At 35.4% G+C, this 18,126-nt stretch overlaps 1 protein-coding gene across 2 annotated transcripts; it reads right to left on the bottom strand.

Moving 5' to 3' along the window:
* Positions 1–6,067: 6,067 nt before the first annotated feature.
* On the bottom strand, positions 6,068–17,657 carry HL (HAL2-like protein). Of its 2 annotated transcripts, XR_002280512.2 has the most exons (4): positions 17,179–17,657; positions 9,327–10,011; positions 7,545–7,934; positions 6,068–6,347 (listed from the first exon to the last, which is right to left on the bottom strand). XR_002280512.2 is itself a non-coding variant. In XM_020665666.2 (3 exons), exons 1-3 carry the CDS (start codon positions 17,375–17,377, stop codon positions 7,631–7,633), a joined length of 1,188 nt encoding a protein of 395 aa, XP_020521325.1. In that variant the 5' UTR covers positions 17,378–17,657; the 3' UTR covers positions 7,479–7,630. The 2 variants fall into 2 exon arrangements, 1 of the variants encoding a protein (XP_020521325.1); XM_020665666.2 differs by lacking the exon at positions 6,068–6,347 and having other exon boundaries at positions 7,479–7,934.
* Positions 17,658–18,126: the final 469 nt, after the last annotated feature.

Genomic DNA, 18,126 nt, shown 5'->3' with positions numbered 1-18,126 from the left:
TGGAAGAGTGTCTTGTTTAATAAATATGACTTTTCGACATCTTGTATCTATATATATTTATAGCCAATCAATTTGGTTGAATTTTTGTTCATATTGAAATAAATCGAGATTGATGAGGAGTTGGTCAATGATGTTCGAGTATGCACTTGTTTTAAGTAGTTATTTATTTTCTATGGGTATTTATGGATTAATCACAAGTCGAAACATGGTTAGAGCACTTATGTGTCTTGAGCTCATACTGAATGCTGATTTGGCTGGCCTCCTAACAAAGCCAAATGTTCATGCCTATGTGGTCTCAAAAGGGATACGGGGGTCGTACTAAATTTTAGTCTACTAAATGGATTGCTCATGTTGCTATGCTGTTATTTCTTCCCTCTTGACAGACTGGTTTGGGAACTTGAACCAGGTGGTTCCGTTTCTCTTAAATCTCTTTATATGGATTGTTTAGATAGATATTTTTATATTCCACCTAAATTTACTAAAGTATGGTCCTTTAAGATTCCACAAAGGGTGAAGGTTTTTCTGTGTAGGAATAGAACCCTATCAGTGGAGCGTTGCAAAAGAGGACTTTGGTGAATGATTACATTATGTGTAAAGAGAATAGAGAGACAAATGATCATTTGTTTTTACACTGCAATTATGCTTCTGTTATTTGGAGAATAGGTCACATCAAAAATTCATTGTACACGGATGATGCTGCATTCTATTTCTCAGCTTGTTTGTTGGATGGTATTTTTGCCTTCTACTAAAAGAGGGATGGTGCTTTGGAAGATCACAGTCGCAACTGGTTTTTGGCATAAGGAAAGGAATTCTAGAGTATTCGACAATAAAACGAGAGGGATGTGGAGTGCTTAAAATCATTCTCAAAACAATTTCAGATTGGGCTAAAGCTACTGACTCCTTCAGAAATGCCTAAAATTGCAGATTTGCAGAGTAATTTTTGTCTATTATTGAGGATGAAAAGATGGAGAGTGACTAAATCAGCTTTATGGTTAGCCCCTCCAGTTGGATGGTATAAACTTAATTTTGATGACATGTCAGGCACAAGGAGAGTAGATTTTAGGGTAGTATTAAGGGTCAGATTATGTGGATTCTGCAGGGCCAACTCCCAGTGTGTCAAGCTATGGAAGCCGAATTTTTGGGCGTAAAGCATTGTGTACTTACAAGTTGATTTTAATGTCCTAAACTTGATTATTGAATGGGACTCATCCGATGCGATTAAATGGTGTTTAAAACCCTTCCTTGGAGATGGATTACTGACTTAATGCAGATTTTGGCCCATCTAAGGGAAGAACAGATTATCTTTTCTCTTTTTAATAGGGAAAGAAATTCTTTAGCAGATGGGCTACCTAAGAGTACCACTTCTTGTAATTTTGTTACCATTTTCTTCTTTTAGCTTTTTTTTTTCTTTTTCCTTTTTTTATTTGCTTAGGCGTCTTTAGCCTGATCGTACCCCCTTTCATTTTCTCAATGAAATCTTAAATAACTGTGTCAAAAAATACCTTCAAGAATAAAGTTCTTTTTTTTTTTTTTACCTCCAGAAAAAAACTTATTAAACACTCTGTGGGTGCCTAAAGAAATAACGCCCTAATATTGAAGAGACTGTCCGAATTTTAAATGATCTGATCTAATTGTTTAACAACTAAAATTCCAATTTTCTGGAAAAAGTTTATATAGAGCCGAAGCTCTAAACGATCAAATTAAAGCCCACCTCAAAAACTTCACTAGAAGAGGTTGTTTTGATGCCCAACTATCCTCAAAGTGATCACATCAACGTGAAGATACATGGACATGACAAAAAAAAATGGATTGCTAAGTTTTGAAAATAATGCATCTTTTAACTCATTTTTTTATATCAATTTTCAATATTTTCAAGTTTTTATAGATTTATTCAATCTACACTATTTTTAAAGCTTTGAATTTTTTAATTAGCGATGAAAATATATTTTAAGACTATCACAAATATTTCTAGTATTAAAACTACATTTCTCAATACTATTTGAAGGGGCGCTCCACTTTGATTGTTTAGAGCCTTGTACCAACCACACCCTTTGGTGGATCCCGAACTTTGTTATCTCTAAATCTCCCTAAATAGCTCTTTTCCGAAGGGAGCAAGTGCGTAGAATGATCTCAAGAGCATAATGTACAAGCGCTTTAAATGCCGAACCTATGCAATGCAAAAAAGGCTATTCAAGACCATGTATTTACTAAAAAGGAATCGTAAAATATACAAGAGATTTTATACAATGAGATCACTTACTTTTGATACAAAAAGATCACAATTACATATAATTATCATATGTGAAATTTGATAGCTTGGATGTGTTACAAAGTTTCTTTTGAATTTTGAACTTGGTTAATAAAATAAATACAGCCACCCAATTTCACATCTACTGGTCAAGATTAAGTGTGACCACCTTGGACCATTTATTGACCACCTTGTACCAAAGATAAATGGTCTCGTTATATACTTTCTCAATACACAAAAAGAAACATTTGCTTTTAGTCTTGTCTGATTGTAAGTGCATCATTGACTAGACTTAAATTTCAAAAATAAATTTCTTGAACTTCATGACACACCTCAAACTATTAAATTTGACACCCAATGGCTAAGAGAGATTATGACTTTTTGTAATAATGGTAAATAGTCTTATTACATATAAGGGTGAGGTTTGTATAAGGTGTCAACCTTATACTGTCGAAGTAACATGCGTCTCAAAATTATGCCGAAAATGTAGTTTGGTGCCGCAAAGCCTTGTGATATATGATAATCTATTGTTGCCCCCAATTATAAAGTTTAAAATTCCATAAATGGTGCAATAAAAGCAGATCTATACACACTTGAAAATGGACGGCTTAGATAATGTGTTAGAAAATGAGCTACTTTTAGGATTAGAATCCTTTTTATTTCATGTCTATGAAACTCAAAGTCGAGATGATTGATTGGAGGGTTTTTCAACATAAGAACAACCTCTTTTTTTTATTTTTGACAAATGTTCAAAACTTTTATTGATGACTAATTAAAAGAGATTACATCAAAGGAGATCAAAAGCGAAGGCAACGAAACACTTCCCTTAGCCAAAGAGTCAGCTAGTGAGTATGCTTCTCGGTAAACATGGGAAAAGGAAAAAGAAAATGGTTCGACCAGATCCACGATTTACAACCAAAGAGAACGAAGCTCCCATGGAACCCGTTGTTTTTTTTTGCGCCACTTAATCACATTCAAATAATCCCCTTTAACCCAAACATTCGTTCTCATCTTCTTCTCAAACAAAATTTTCACCCCACACAAAAGAGTACTTAATTCAGTATAATATGTTGTTTTGACCCCAATCGGAACAGCAAAGGAGAGAATTATAGAACCCAAGGAATCATGCACTACACCACCAATTCCAGCAATACTTGAGTTTCCCAGAGAACTCCCATCAAAGTTAAGCTTAATACATCTAGCAGAAAGTGCAGTCCAAAAATATTGTGGTCTACTACGAGCATACCCAAGGAGAAAGAGGCGGCTAAAGTTTGTCATCACATCAACTTTAGAATCCCCCACTCTTCTTTTATCATAGACAACCATAACCAAATTGAGTGCTTGATATTGGTTAAAAGTTTTTCCAAAGGTAAGGAGTTACTTTCAAAGGTTCTTCTATTCCTCTCCTTTCAGGTTTCCCAAAGAACAACATGCTCTAGTGAGTTTTAAGGTGCACTTTACTCGTACGTTAACACGTTATATAAACTATAATGTACATATAATCCCAAAAGAAATTGGTTCTGCACTTCAAACGTTCGAATTTCCATGAGTCAGCTGACTCATTTATACACGTGCATCCCCCCTAAAATTCATCTTAAATATAGATTTATGGATCCAAAATTTTAGAAATCCACTGCCTATAAAATGGTGGTCACGATTATTAGAAAAAGAAAATTTCAAATTCAAAAGTTTTTCTTTTTAGTTTATTTGCATCTGTTTATCTTAGATTTTAGTTTGGGTACCTTGTTTTTTAACTTCCATTTTATTGATGGATGTTTGATACCGTGCATCCCCTTGAGGGCAGACTAATTTACCATTGTCACACCTGGTGACCTAAGATGCTTTTTACGTTTTAGTACCATTCGGATATCACCGATAAAATAAAATAGTAGGGGATTGTATTCTTTGAGACTATTAGTTTTTGGTACAAGTAGGTCATGATCTTTTTAACCATTAGATGTACAATTCAATAGATTAAAGTGTCACAACATTTGAAAAATTATATTTTGAAGTTTGCCCAAACAATTATTCATTCTCAACCTCTTGATTTCAAATCTAGTGGTCAACGATGATTGTGACCTTTTATATCAAAGCAAATACATTTCCAAAAAGTTGACATGATGTTTTATATGACTTTGCATTCTCCATAATACATGAGATTTTGGTGCCTATGCTCGCCTTTTTTTTTTTTTCTCTTAAACTTCACAATGCTTCAGAACAAGGAAAAAGTTTATGTAAGGTTGCAACCTTAAAATGGAGAATTAAAGGTGCACATAAAAACGTCCATCATAAAAGCTTGTTTGGATGTTGGAGAACTCTCTGATTGATCATCTCCACATCAAGGTGTATGAATATGAAAAGCAAAAAAGATTTGGAATCCGTAAAATAGTGCATCTTGCCACATATTGTCTGAACCGTCCATTTTTTAGATTTTCATCTGTTTACATTGAGAGAAGTGGACTTTCTTTTATTGTAGCAATTTTAGTTGAGTAACCAGGAATTGCTATAAGATTTTAGAAATTTATGGCTGCAAAACACCCCCATAGTGAAAAATGAAAGCCGGATGTTTGAAAAAGTATGAAAGAAAACGAAATCAGAAGGTTAAATCAAATGAATTGTGGTGATCCGAGCAAAAGAGATTTGATTGAGCTGAGAATATTCACATTTGCTCCCTTGGGAAAGCTCTTAAGAGAATTTTTAAGACCTCAAATCTTTGGGATATTGGCTACTCAACCTAGTGACTTACAAGGGAACATAAAAGGAGAAAAAAGAGGAAAATAAAAGAATTGAACGCCTGAGATTATCCATAGACCGCTCTAATTTTTGATGGTCAGATTTTGATTTTTAGTTATTGAAAATTCTTTTTTTCTCATTTTTAATATATTTAGGTGCTAAAAGTGGATTCTAAAATTCGATATTATCCTCTATGGGTTTTTTTGCCCGAGGCAGCAAGTGTACATTTTGAATATGCAAGAGCATATTTGAGAAATTAATTGAGATGTTCCATTGAAATCCATTGTTCCTAGGCTACGGTTTATCGCAACCTTAGACAATCCAATTAAGGTGCATCTCTAAATTTTATTATATATGTAATTTTGATATTAAAAATTCTTCGAAAGGCTTGAGAATCTATTTTCCTGATATTGCCTCCATGATACCATATTATAAGAGCTATTTTGTGGAAAAAAGATGAAAGAAACAGAATGGCCATTCTTACTTAGTCCTGTTTTTTATCATCCTCCTCAGTACCTCTAAATATGGCAACATGCCTGTCTTCTTCTTCTTTTTCTTAAGTGCCACATGGCAATAGGTTGCTCCGCTGCCAATATAACAGCTGTTATTTCCACGTTAACGGCCCGTACAACTATTCCTTGAATTCATTAAGGGCCTGTCCAATTGCTGGAAGATAAACAAATGGAAAATGATAGTTCACGGCATATAGCAGTTAAATAGAACAGCATGTGTGATCTGAAGTACTGTTCATGCTCACTAAAAGACGTTTACTCAGTCAGAGACGATAGATATGAAACATGCTCTACTCGAATCGGCCATTGCCAGTGGCTCATCTCAACTGACTGTTACTGAATACAGATGGTTGAGATTATATGCAGCCTACTCGTGTGGTGCTTATATACTACAGGTATGGTAGATAACCCAGAAAATTTTTCCAAAAAAGGAAATTTCTCAAAAATAGACAAGATATCATGAGCATATATACATAATGCATCCACAGGGAAATCAGAAGAGTCTCATATAAGTCAAACAAAAAGAGAAATTGAAAAATAAAGGCAACAATAAAAACATACCAAGTACAACCAATGAGAAAAAAAAAGAATAGCGTAAATTAAGATCCTCATGTGATTTACTGTATATAGTTTTAATTACAGGCAGATTCAGCCATCTGAGCGGCTTGGGCTTTTTTTTTTATTTTTTATGGAAGGATATTACTTATATATCATATTTTGCACCATACTCCTTGATGCATTTGTGAACCGTAAAAACATTATCAGTGACCATGATCTTACCACAGAAAGAATATAGGTTTCTTTAGCAAAAGCACATTCCCGATATAGCCAGTTCAGCTACAAAAGAGCCTTGCCTGAAGCAATAAAACATGCATCGCAAACAATTACCCACAAAATATACAGACACAGAAAAAGAATAAGGTAAAGAAGGGAGTAGATTTTACTAAATGCCTTGCTTCTCTAACTGCACTTCCAAATTTGTGAAAACTGTTTCTGAAATCCACAAACACAATCTCTCATTCTCTCTGACGTTGTGTGCATGTGTGGGCATGAACACACATGAATGTCATCAATCCATTTTATGAGAAAAAGAGAATATCAGACTTGGATACTTCCTTAAATAAAGGGAATTTTGGTCATTACCAACAAAGAGATGCTATGTTTAGAAACACCAAATACCAGTGCCTTCCCCATTTTTCTTTAGATCATCAATTTTCAAATGGTAAGAGGAGCAATATTTTCAAATCTACAATAATCACAGAATATTGACTGAAAGCAAATGCTTTCCAGATTACGTTTAGATAATGAATTCCTCCTCATATGAGAAGTCAAAAACTTTCAAAAACATATAGGTCAATTACCCTTTTTTTGCCTTTGAATGAAGGTTCACTCATATAGGTCACAATACTATACTTGAAAGTTGAAACAAGAACATATATATATATATATATATATATATATATATATATATATATATATATATATATATATATATATATATATATATATATAGAGAGAGAGAGAGAGAGAGAGAGAGAGAGAGAGAGAGAGAGAGATTTATCAACCCAAGAGCTGCTGCAATAGTACATGCCCAGCAGCCCAGAAGGACTATGGGCAAATCAGATGGCCACAATTGTGTTTCATCCTCGAACTTTATTTATTTATATTTTTTACAAATCCAAATCACTTGAAATTTGGAGCGTCTACTTTTGAAAAAAAAGGCACCCAGTAAAATATTTAAAAAGAAATTCACAAAAATTATTGACTAAACTAGAGGTATTTTGGTTAATTTATTTATACAAATTATTTTAAATATTTTAATTAGGTGTGCTTTAATGAGAAAGAGTGGACGCTCAAAATTTCAAGTGATTTGAATTTATATAAAAAAATTTATAATTTAAATATGAAATGCAATCATGATCATCAAATCCGCATATATTCGATCTGCATAATTGGGTGTATGTTATTGCATCAGCCCTTGGGTGTATAAAAATATATCCCCCGTATAAAAGTAAATCCCCCATATATATACAAGAGAGAGAGAGACTTGCCTTAAGAGTGGCAGATAGGTCCATCAGTACCAAAAGATTGGAAACTACTCGATCAACATTGTCAATAATGATGAAATAGAGAAGGTTCACAAGTTAGAGGAGTCCCAACTATCATAGACAGCCTTGATGAGCTTCTTGTGAAGAACAGCACCTGAACATGCAATTATACCTCGATCAAGGCCTTCTAAATATATACCTTTGGAAAAATCCAAAGGCCGGCCTCCTGCATCAGTTACCACACCACCAGCCTCTTGAATTATAAGAGCCCCGGCAGCATGGTCCCATATCTTCTCTTTGTATCCAGCCTTTGCAAACTTCATGAATATTTCAGCATCACCTCGAGCTATGGCTGCATATTTGACCATGCTATAAACACGCAAAGGCCGTTTCCTGCCATTACAGTGACATGGCAGTTTTAACTTATTCACTTATTGATAATATGATAGTTAAATTAGATTTTGAGGATAAAGTATACATATATGGAGAACTAGAGCATACCCACATTGTCATTGAGTAGAAAGAAAAAGAAAGAACCTAAACTGATCAATACGTTCATCTAAACAAAAAAAATGAAACATTAATTCGACCACACTAAACCCTCTTTGGGGGCTTGCTCAACAGTAGGGAAGAGGAATCTCATGGAAAGACCCCTAAAAATATTAGACCCTATTCATGGAGGCCCATTAAATCTCCCACCCAAAATATAAAATAGAAACAGTTGGGACATTTTTTAGATTGGGAGCAGTTATTAATTCATGATCTGGGAAAGGATCATAAATGCAGTTGGTTTTGAGAAAATAGGACCACTAGTCTAGCAGTTACTATAGAAAACTAACATCAGTTTAGGAAACAATGGGTAAAATAATCATTAATTCCTGTAAATACAACAGAAAGAAAGCCATAGACAATACTCATCTTATAGATATATTTTGTATTTCTATAAAGGGTGCGGTTTGTATAAGGCTGAGGCTGAAGCCATAGAAAACTAACATCAGTTTAGGAAACAATGGGTATAATAATCATTAATTCCTGTAAATACAACAGAAAGAAAGCCATAGACAATACTCATCTTATAGATATATTTTGTATTTCTATAAAGGGTGCGGTTTGTATAAGGCTGAGGCTCTAAACAATCAAAGTAAAGCTCACCTTCAAATAGTGTCGAGAAATGTGGTTTCAAAACCGGAAATCTTTGTGATAGCCTTGAAATTTATTTTCATCTCTAATTATAAAATTTAAACCTTCAAAAAGAGTGTAGATCGAGCAAATCTATGAAAACTTGAAAATCTTGAAAATTGAAGTTCCAAAAATGCATTACAAGATACACTACTTCCAAAACGTGAAATCCATTTTTTTCTCATGTACAAGCATCTTGAAGTCGAGATGATCAATTTGAGGATTTTTAGCATCAAAACAACCTCTTCTAATGAAAATTTTGAGGTGCGCTCTAATTTGAGTGTTTAGAGCCTTGCACTTAAATAAACTTTTTCCTTCTATAAATGACCCATGCATAAATATAACTATCGGTAATTCACTTGAGTTTCTTTGCATCTAAGTTTTTCGTAGGTCAATAACCTTAGATCCTTTTGACTTAGAAAAATGATGGATATACAATTTGATTCTTGCAAAATCTACAAAAATGACCAAAAAAAATAAAATTGCTGGCCTCCAAATAAGAGATAGAAAGCACTGTAAACCTCTCTCTCTCTCTCTCTCTCACACACACACACACAGACACACACACACACACCCCAATAAAGAGCTGGTCATGAGTTAACGAACCTTAGTCCCATACTGTGAGCCAGTCCAGCAGTGAAGGAATGGCTTGAATTGGCCTTCTCAACCGGCTCACAAAATGTTGCTAGCGCTGGGTCATCAATTGATGACACCCTAATCGACCTTGCCAAGCTCTGAAACGAAAATTGCTTGTTATCACAAAGCAAAGGCTGCATCCAAGCTTCACTCCCCCTCTGGGCATACATGACACACCCTTTATGCCAAGACTCAAAAGTTGGAGAGCTTAACTTTGACATTATCCTATAGTAACTATGATGGTAATTAAGCCACTCCTTTTTCATTGGATAATTTGGGCAGCCAAGAACTCCAAGCACCACTTCTCCTTCTTCTAGCATGGCTAGAGCAACTGCATATTGGTCTCCTCTCACAAATCCTAGGGTTCCATCAACTGGGTCAAGCACCCAATGCCTTCCCTTTGGGCCTCCATTAGAATTACATCTTCCTATGGCCTCAAGGACCTCTGAGGATCCAAGGGATTTTTTTGGCCCCTTTAGTCCAAAACCATTTGCCTCTGATAGGCATTCATTTACTGTGGAGACCACAGTGTCCAGTAAAGCAGTGGAATCCACTCTTGTAAGAGCCTGAACATCTTCTTCTGCAACAATTGATATGCTTTCACTTCCAAAGTACTCTGAGAGAACCCAGCTAACAGTTGCTTGGACACTCCAATCTATTTAAATGGTTAAGAGTCAGAAGTGGAAGGTGCACTCCATAGAGGTTTAACCGCAATGCATTTACATCTATCAACAGAAGGGGGAAAATAAAAGCATGGGCAAGTACAATGGTTGTCAATCAATTATCACAGAGAAGAAAAAGATGGGAAAGTGCAAACCCGTGCATACAAAAGCATAGAACAGGCAGTCATAAATCAGATAGGATTGTAAACAAAAAGAAAGACCATGATCAATCTCCGAAAATATAAACATCATCTAAAACTCCTGTATGGGTCATGGTCAAAAGATTATGCTAACTCAACCTCAGATTTTGGGTATATTACATGAACAAAACATCGCAGTCGTCAAAAGAGTCCAAGGAACTCAATGGTAGCTTTGGCTCCATCAGAAGTCCAAATTAACTGTTTTCGGTCAAGTTTGTCTCTATTTAGGTGCAGAACTAAGTGACATGAAGGTCATAATTTATTAATGAGGCCATAATTTATTAATGAGGCCGCAAGATATAAGACAGCTGGGTTTCTCGGCTCTGTCTGTCTCCGTAACTTCATCGGACAAGTGGATTGATTTCTACTGTATACGATATCCAAAATTGTAGCTATTGAACTTCTAGGAGTTATCTTCTCATCCCAATTTGGTGCTCCTAATACAGGTGATCACAAAATATTGGAAGTCTGTCCCCAAAAATAGCATGTAGACAACATATGGCCTTCTAGGCATGCTTTTGAGTTGCGAAACACAAGAAGTGTACATAACAAGAAGCCCAATGAATTAGACATGTACAAGCAGTTACTTATCAAAAAAAGGGAACTAGATATGTATACGTGATACTTCCATGAGAGAGAGAGAGAGAGAGGCGGGGGGGGGAGACCTAAAATATGAACCTTAGAAACCTGTAGCATATATCACAAACTAAGTGGTGCGAGATGAATATTTCGTCAAATTTCCAAACTAAAGTATCATGAACATCATAAAACGCATATTTTGAAATGTTTAAAGATCGTCCCCCAAGGAAAACTGCACACAACCTTTCAGACCTTGGGACGTATATCTTCAAGGTGTGAAAGACAAGGAGCACAAACCTCAGCGAGCAAAAAGGCTCAGCAGGGCTTGTACCTCCTGCATCTGCATATGTATCATCAATATTTATGTGTGTGTGAGAGAGAGGGAGAGAGACATGATTGTTCCATCGGCGAGATATAGGGCTTTGAGGTTCCTATTCCACTTTTGCTCTTTGTAGGTCCTTACATTTTGGCTATAATAAAAATAGAAAATTAAAGACTATATAAATTACAGATATGCATTACTACAGACAGGGAAATGAATGCAGTATGGTATGATAAGTTTCAGTGAATAGAATACAGCATTCTCTCTCCAAAAAAGAAAGAAAGAAAGAAGAAGAATACAACAAAATAGAAAATACGTATATAGTATATTGAGCCATAAAATGTGAAGCAGGAATCATCAACAATCTACATTTAAAACAAGTTTCCTGATAACTATAGTGTAGACTGAACTTAAAAAGCTAGATTATGCAGTATCAAAGTAATTGAGGCATTTCATTATAGAATTAGCCAGACTAAGATAAAGTATATGGAATGCAAGTTTAATAATAATAGGAATAGAGATGAGGACGTAGTTAAGATTGACGGCCAGGAAGTACGAAATTACGAAAATGACTACACGTTCAATATCTTGGGTCGATAATCCAGAAAAATGGAAAGATTGAGAAAGGTGTGGCATACAAATTAGAGCTGGGTGGGCGAAGTGGAGATGTGCAACTGGAATTTTATGTGATCACCGCATACCAATGAAGCTGAAGGGCAAGTTCAATAAGATAGTTGTGATACCAGCTTTGCTCTATGGGGTGGAATGTTGGGCGGACAAAAAACAATACATCCATATAATGAATGTATAGGAGATTAGGATGTTGAGATGAATGAGTGGCAAGACAAGAAGGGATAGAATTCGAAATAAATCCATTCAAGAGAATTTAAGTGGGGCACCAATAGACAATAAGATGAAAACGAGCAGACTTAAGTGGCTGGCCATGTGTGGCACCAACCAAGTACAACACCTGTTAGGTGGTGCGAGTTAGTTCAAGTGGAAAGACTGAAAAGGGCAAGAGGTAGGCTCAAACGGACATAGTTGGAAGTAGTCCGAAAAGATATGGGGGCTCATGGCTTCACTGAAGGTATAGCCTTTAATAGAGCAAAATGACAGACCATGATTTGTGTAGCTGATCCCAATTAATTGGGGAAAGGCTATGACAATGATGATGAGCATGATATGGTTTCGGTGAGTACCTCAAGACAAATTGGTCAAAGCCAGTGGTCACAAACCAAGGCTCACTAGTGGACTCAGCAAGTGCCCAAAGCAAGTCAGCTTGAGGAGTCACAAGAGGACTCACTGAGTCCTGGCTGTGTCTCCCAAAGAAGATCAAAATATCCGAAAATATTTGGGAAAATTTAGGAAAAATAAAGAAAAAAAAAATAATCATCATCATCATTAGAGCCTTTCCCAACTATTTGGGGATGGCTACCTGAATCATGTTCTGTCATTTTGCTCTATCAAGGGTCATACCATTAGTAAGACCATAAGTCCCCGTATCTTTTCTCACTACTTCCAACTATGTCCTTTTGAGCTTACCCATTGTCCTTTTTGAGCCTTCCACTTGAAAAATATTTAAATATATATAGTTTTTATTTTTAGGTTGGGTCCAAGTCTGACAACTTTACTTCCAGTCAGGTCCGGCCAATCCTGGACCTGACCCAACCTGTTGCCACCCTTACCGCCCCTCCATCCAACAATTGGCAAAAAGGCCCTATGCATCACTATAATGACTCAGTGTAATCTATGTCTTTTAGTACCAGAAAACCCTAAATCTTTAGATAAGGATTCTGTAATAAGAGAAATCTATATGATTCCTAACATCAATATGAAACTCATCAATATGATTAGCATTATGTGAAATATGGAGCCCTTACACAATCCATGGATGATAAAAGACTAGCTTGTCCATATGCGACAAGAGCTCAATGCAACTCAAGTGCTAACAATCTAGATGACAAGAATTCCCCCAGTAAAAGACAAGAATACCAGCAATAGTGCTTGGGATACACTTTGACAGTCACCGTCAATGTTGTACAAATCATCATGCCTAAGGCACACCATAACCCACCATTGATTTTGTTTCTTATTATTCTTTTTTGCCATAACCTGCCATTTACAAATGCCTGAATCAGCTGGCCTTCACTTTTGACAAAGACACTCCCAACCACTCTGCTATGACTTCCACAAAACTTTGTATTGGCATTTACTTACATTTTTAGTAGATAACTTGCGATGGATGAGAGTATTATTCCATTTTTACACCTAGTTGGAAGATGAGATTCAGGCTTCATTCATGTCTCTTGACAAATCCTAGTTTGCAGAGGGGTACTTAGAGATTCTGTCCATTGAAGAGCCTAGTGGGTAAATGCTGTTCCTACTCTCGCCTCTACTCATACACCTATGCAGGATTTGGCCTAACTTGTATAATTGTCATCCTTCTTTTTCCCATTATGCCATGTGCCAGGTTTTCTAGAGTTTGTGTATATGGGAGTGTTCTAAATGAGTGAATTGCTAAGAATTTTTCCAATTATCTTGCAGGAGTCAAACTGAGTGTCCGTTTATTCCAATTAACAGCATTACCCTTGGCACCTAAATTCCATTCTTTATGGAATTTTTGCCATTATTACTAACTTTAGAGTGCCATTGCAGTACGCTACGAGAGAGGTCAGACAACTCGCAGACTCATTGGGGAGGAACTATATTAAAAAGTTAGACCATGTGATGTCCAACTTATCCAACTTTATTGGGTAGAGCCAATTTGTCAAGGGCCCAATTTTGTATAGACCAGTGTTTGAAAATTCGGCCGCCCAACCACCTAAGCGGCCAATTGCCTAAAACGCCTAGGTCGAAACTAGGTGGCTTGTGTCTAGGCGCCTGCCTAGGCGCTACAGTCAAGGCGGCTGCCCAGGAGCAGGATGCTGAGGGCAGAAAAATTCCCTTCGCTTAACCCCCTCTCCCCCCCCCCCTTCTAAAAAGAGGGTAAAGGGTTTTGGGGGGACATTCTAAACCACCAAAACCAAATCTGTGCCATCTAGAGAGCTAAAAACTCCTCAGAAACCTCGATTTTGTGATTTATCGAAAGATCAATGAATTTTTTATTTTCTTGATTTCTTCCGAAATCAAAGGCAAATGATTCATGGTAGTTTTCAGAGTTTCTAGTGGTCAATAGTTAGGACTTTTGGAGATCGAATAAACGAGGTTTGGGCCGACATCATTTTTGTTTCAACATTTTTAAAGCATTATGCCATTATGATATTTGAATAAGAGTTTTGATTTTTTTTTTGCTATAACATATTATGTTTGGAATCATTTAAATTTTTTTTTAACTTTTTTTTCCTTTTATGATATATTTGCACGTTTGTAGTTGAAAGATTGATTTTTTTTGCGATTAGTTGATTATTAACTTGTTTGGACGATGAAATTGGTCCTATAACGAATTCTTTTATGAATAATTGGTTTTTATTTGTACAATGTGCGATGTTTTAATATCCTATTAGTTTCGTTGTTCTTTTTTTATATTTTTTACATTTGTAGATGGAACATTTACCGCTTTGAACTTATATTTTGTGAATAGTCATAAAATTTGGATGAAATTGGTATCTTGTAACTATTTGATATCCAAAACCAAATCTTATTAATATAAATTTAAAAATAATAATTATATTATAAATTTTATCTTAATTCTTATGTGAATAATCCCTACCCGTCTTTGTTCTTGGGCGCCCGGCCGCGTAGGGGGCCAAGCCCCCAAAACACCTAGGCGCCCGCCTGCGCTTTTTTGAACATTGATATAGACAGTCTATACTAATACATCCAAATTATTTCAAGAAACACAGCACTTATCAACAAAAAAAATTGCAATGTGGTCTCACAGAGTCCCTATCTATGGGACTGTTGCTCAAGTCCCCTACCCTTGTCAAGACACTATAGAATCAAAACGTGTGGTATCCTGAAATATGTAATCTCAACTAGCAGTTTAACTTCAGGTTTCTGTGCATCAAAACATTTTGTTGTTTATTTATAAATGGAATCCATGAGACAGCTTGTTCAATGCAAACTAGTCTTGCTTCATGAATGAGGTAAGGTCTACTGTAGGTCACATAGAATTATGATACAGTGGAAGAGTAAAAAGCAGTCATTTTAATTAGTTGAAAATAGAGTCATTATTTTCTTGTTCATATAACTGAGGAAATGGCATGGATTTCATCCTTGGAGGTGAACATAACAATTCCTTTATCTATAACCACTACTACAACATGTATAGTCCACATGAGAATGCTTCTTTTGTCCCAACGCAAAATTCAGCGAGAACTCAAATAACATTTATGTAGACTATACATGCAGCATTTAGGCCATACAATCACCGGTCACTCACAGTTTTAATTGATGAACATCTCGCTACTTTCAAACAGCTTTATGCATAACAATTCTTTATATGGAAATAATTAGCTTTTATGGTCTCTCTTGATAATTACTACTAAAGTAGACATCTAACAACTGCTTTGAAGTTGCATTCTGGTATAGAAGAGAACTAAAAGATTTCTTCCTATGAATGAATGAAGCACCCAATTTTTAATTTCACAGTATTCAGCAATCATGTCATAATATAAGCAGTAAGATGAAAGGAAACATGGACCCTAAAGCATCAGGGTTGCATGGCGTGCTTGGGGCAGAGCCATACAAAAGAAAAGATAAACTAAAATGGTGAGACTGGGGAATTTTTAGAAAACATAATTTTCAACGTTAACGTCATACCCACTAAGATCTAGAGTATAACTATTCACCTTGAAGAAGTTAAGATAATTAAGGAGGATATGAAAAGCATCACTTTGTTTTTGCATAAAAAGTTATAATCAGATCATACAGCCTGAGCAATTTTCTAGGGTACAAAAATCTTTAACTGCCGCAAAGAAAAAAGCATTATGTAGGACAAGTACTTCTAAAATGAGCATTGCATTGCTCTCTTGCTATCAGAAACACTCTCAGAGCAACCTGAAGCTCAAACTTCTAACCTAGCAGTTAGCCATCATAGTTTCAGATAAAGCCATCTTTCATTTACATTTTTTTCTCTTCCTTCTTATTTCTCTAAAAGATGAATGCTCATTGAATGAAGTTCATCAGATATTCCTTAAAGCCAGTCAATAGTGGCCTCCAATAACAATGAAATATCGTTATCGGTACTCAAGCTCCCCAAAGCTTTCAGAGAAATGAAGTTCCCAGCAATTTACAATAACCACCAACAAAGATCAATCAATACAATACAAAACACGGCCCAAGAAAAGAAAAGAAAAAAAAAAAAATGATACAGAGCAAAATCGTAGTCAAAAGTAATCTTGATACCAAACACCGTCTCTTATCAGTCGTCACTATTAGTGTGTAATAACAGCAGCAAAGAAGAAACATCACTAAATTAAAAAAAAAAAAAAATCCAATTCAGCAGAAAGAAACCAGAGGGAGGAGAAAGAATAAGCAAAATACTATTTCCGCAATCAAGAATCATCACATAAAAATAAGAATAGGAAATAGAATCATATACTATTATTATCCAATAAGCAACAAAAAGAAGAATGGAAGAAGACCCAGTTCTTCAATTCCTCGACGAGGCGCAATGCCAAAATCAAGATGCCACTTAAATAAAAGAGATAAGAAAGTAGAACAAATAAAAGTAAAATCCATATGAATTAAAAAAAAAAAAGTATGAGATATTCCATATAATGATAGTGACAGAAATTAAAAATTAGCAGTTAGCACCAAAAGAAGGCAAATAAAAGAGACAAAAACGAATTCCTTAAAATTATATAGAAGAAATTCAAAATCAGTGACACAAGTCCAGGAAAAGAAAAGAAAAAAACAGAAAAAAAACAATTTACATAGACTAAAAATAATCCAAATCCCAAACTAAAACAATACCCAAATCAAGTAGCAATGAGAAAGGACAATTTCTCTACATTTTTCTTATAATAAAGGAAAACCATTATCAATCAGAGTAGGGCAATATTGTCTCCATTTTTCTTATAATAAGCAAAACATATCAAAGAAAGTAATTAACATACCTGCAACTGTTACAAGGGAACTATCCTCTTTAGCCTTGACTTTGTCCTGGTTTTGGACCAGGTTTTCTTGCACTTTCTGGCAAAGTGAACATGCAAGCTGAACAACTTTAACTGCAACATCAAGCTCATGGTCATATTTACCGCAAACTTTCACAGGAATATTGGAACCCAATGGGTCATCGTTCCCATTATCCTCCATTAAAGGCTTTTGAAGCTTTGAACAAATCCAATGAAACTTTTGAAGCGTCCTTAGCCCATAAAGAAAACAACAAAGAGAGATGCCTACATTAAAGAGATGCCTACATTTTTTTTTGAACCCAATTGATTTTCTTTAGCAGATTGGTTTGATTGAGAAAAATAATTGAATTTGCAGTGCAAGATTAGAGTATTTATAGGCATTGGAGGTTGCCCTATTACTATTTTTATGCTCATGTTTTTACTGGATAAATGTTTTATTTGGATTATTCAATTTCGGATACTATTTATTTTTATGGATTGTTATGGTTTAATAATTGTATCCCAACTTGAGGGGTCCTTTCTTTAGAGGGAAAAAATGACTGAGAAAAAAAAAAAAGAAAAAAAAGGAGAAAGTAGAGTAGAGGAAAGAAAAACTATTATATTGTCCATACACCAAAGGTGAATTTCCTAAGTAATTTAAATAAGAAGCTAAGGTCTTAAAAATTGGCAAACTGGATCGGAACTGATCAATTCGGATGGAAAACCGTTAAGGTTGGTTAGGTTTTGTCTAAATATCGAGAACCGGGCAGTTCTATTAGAAAAACAATCTTACTTTATTTTTTACTATTTTTAATTTTTTCGTTTCTTATTTTTTAAATCTTTTATTCACTAGTTCATTAGGCCGGATCATCGATCTAGACCGCGGGTCTTGACTGGTTTTCCTGTGGGCGACCTAGATGACCGAACCATTTTTTTAAAACTTGCAAGAAG

Source organism: Amborella trichopoda, chromosome 2 (genome assembly GCF_054954075.1).
Source record: "Amborella trichopoda isolate Santa Cruz 75 chromosome 2, AtrichopodaSantaCruz75HAP2 v2.0, whole genome shotgun sequence".
NCBI classification, from domain to species: domain Eukaryota; kingdom Viridiplantae; phylum Streptophyta; class Magnoliopsida; order Amborellales; family Amborellaceae; genus Amborella; species Amborella trichopoda.
This window is presented reverse-complemented; position numbering and strand designations above follow the sequence as displayed.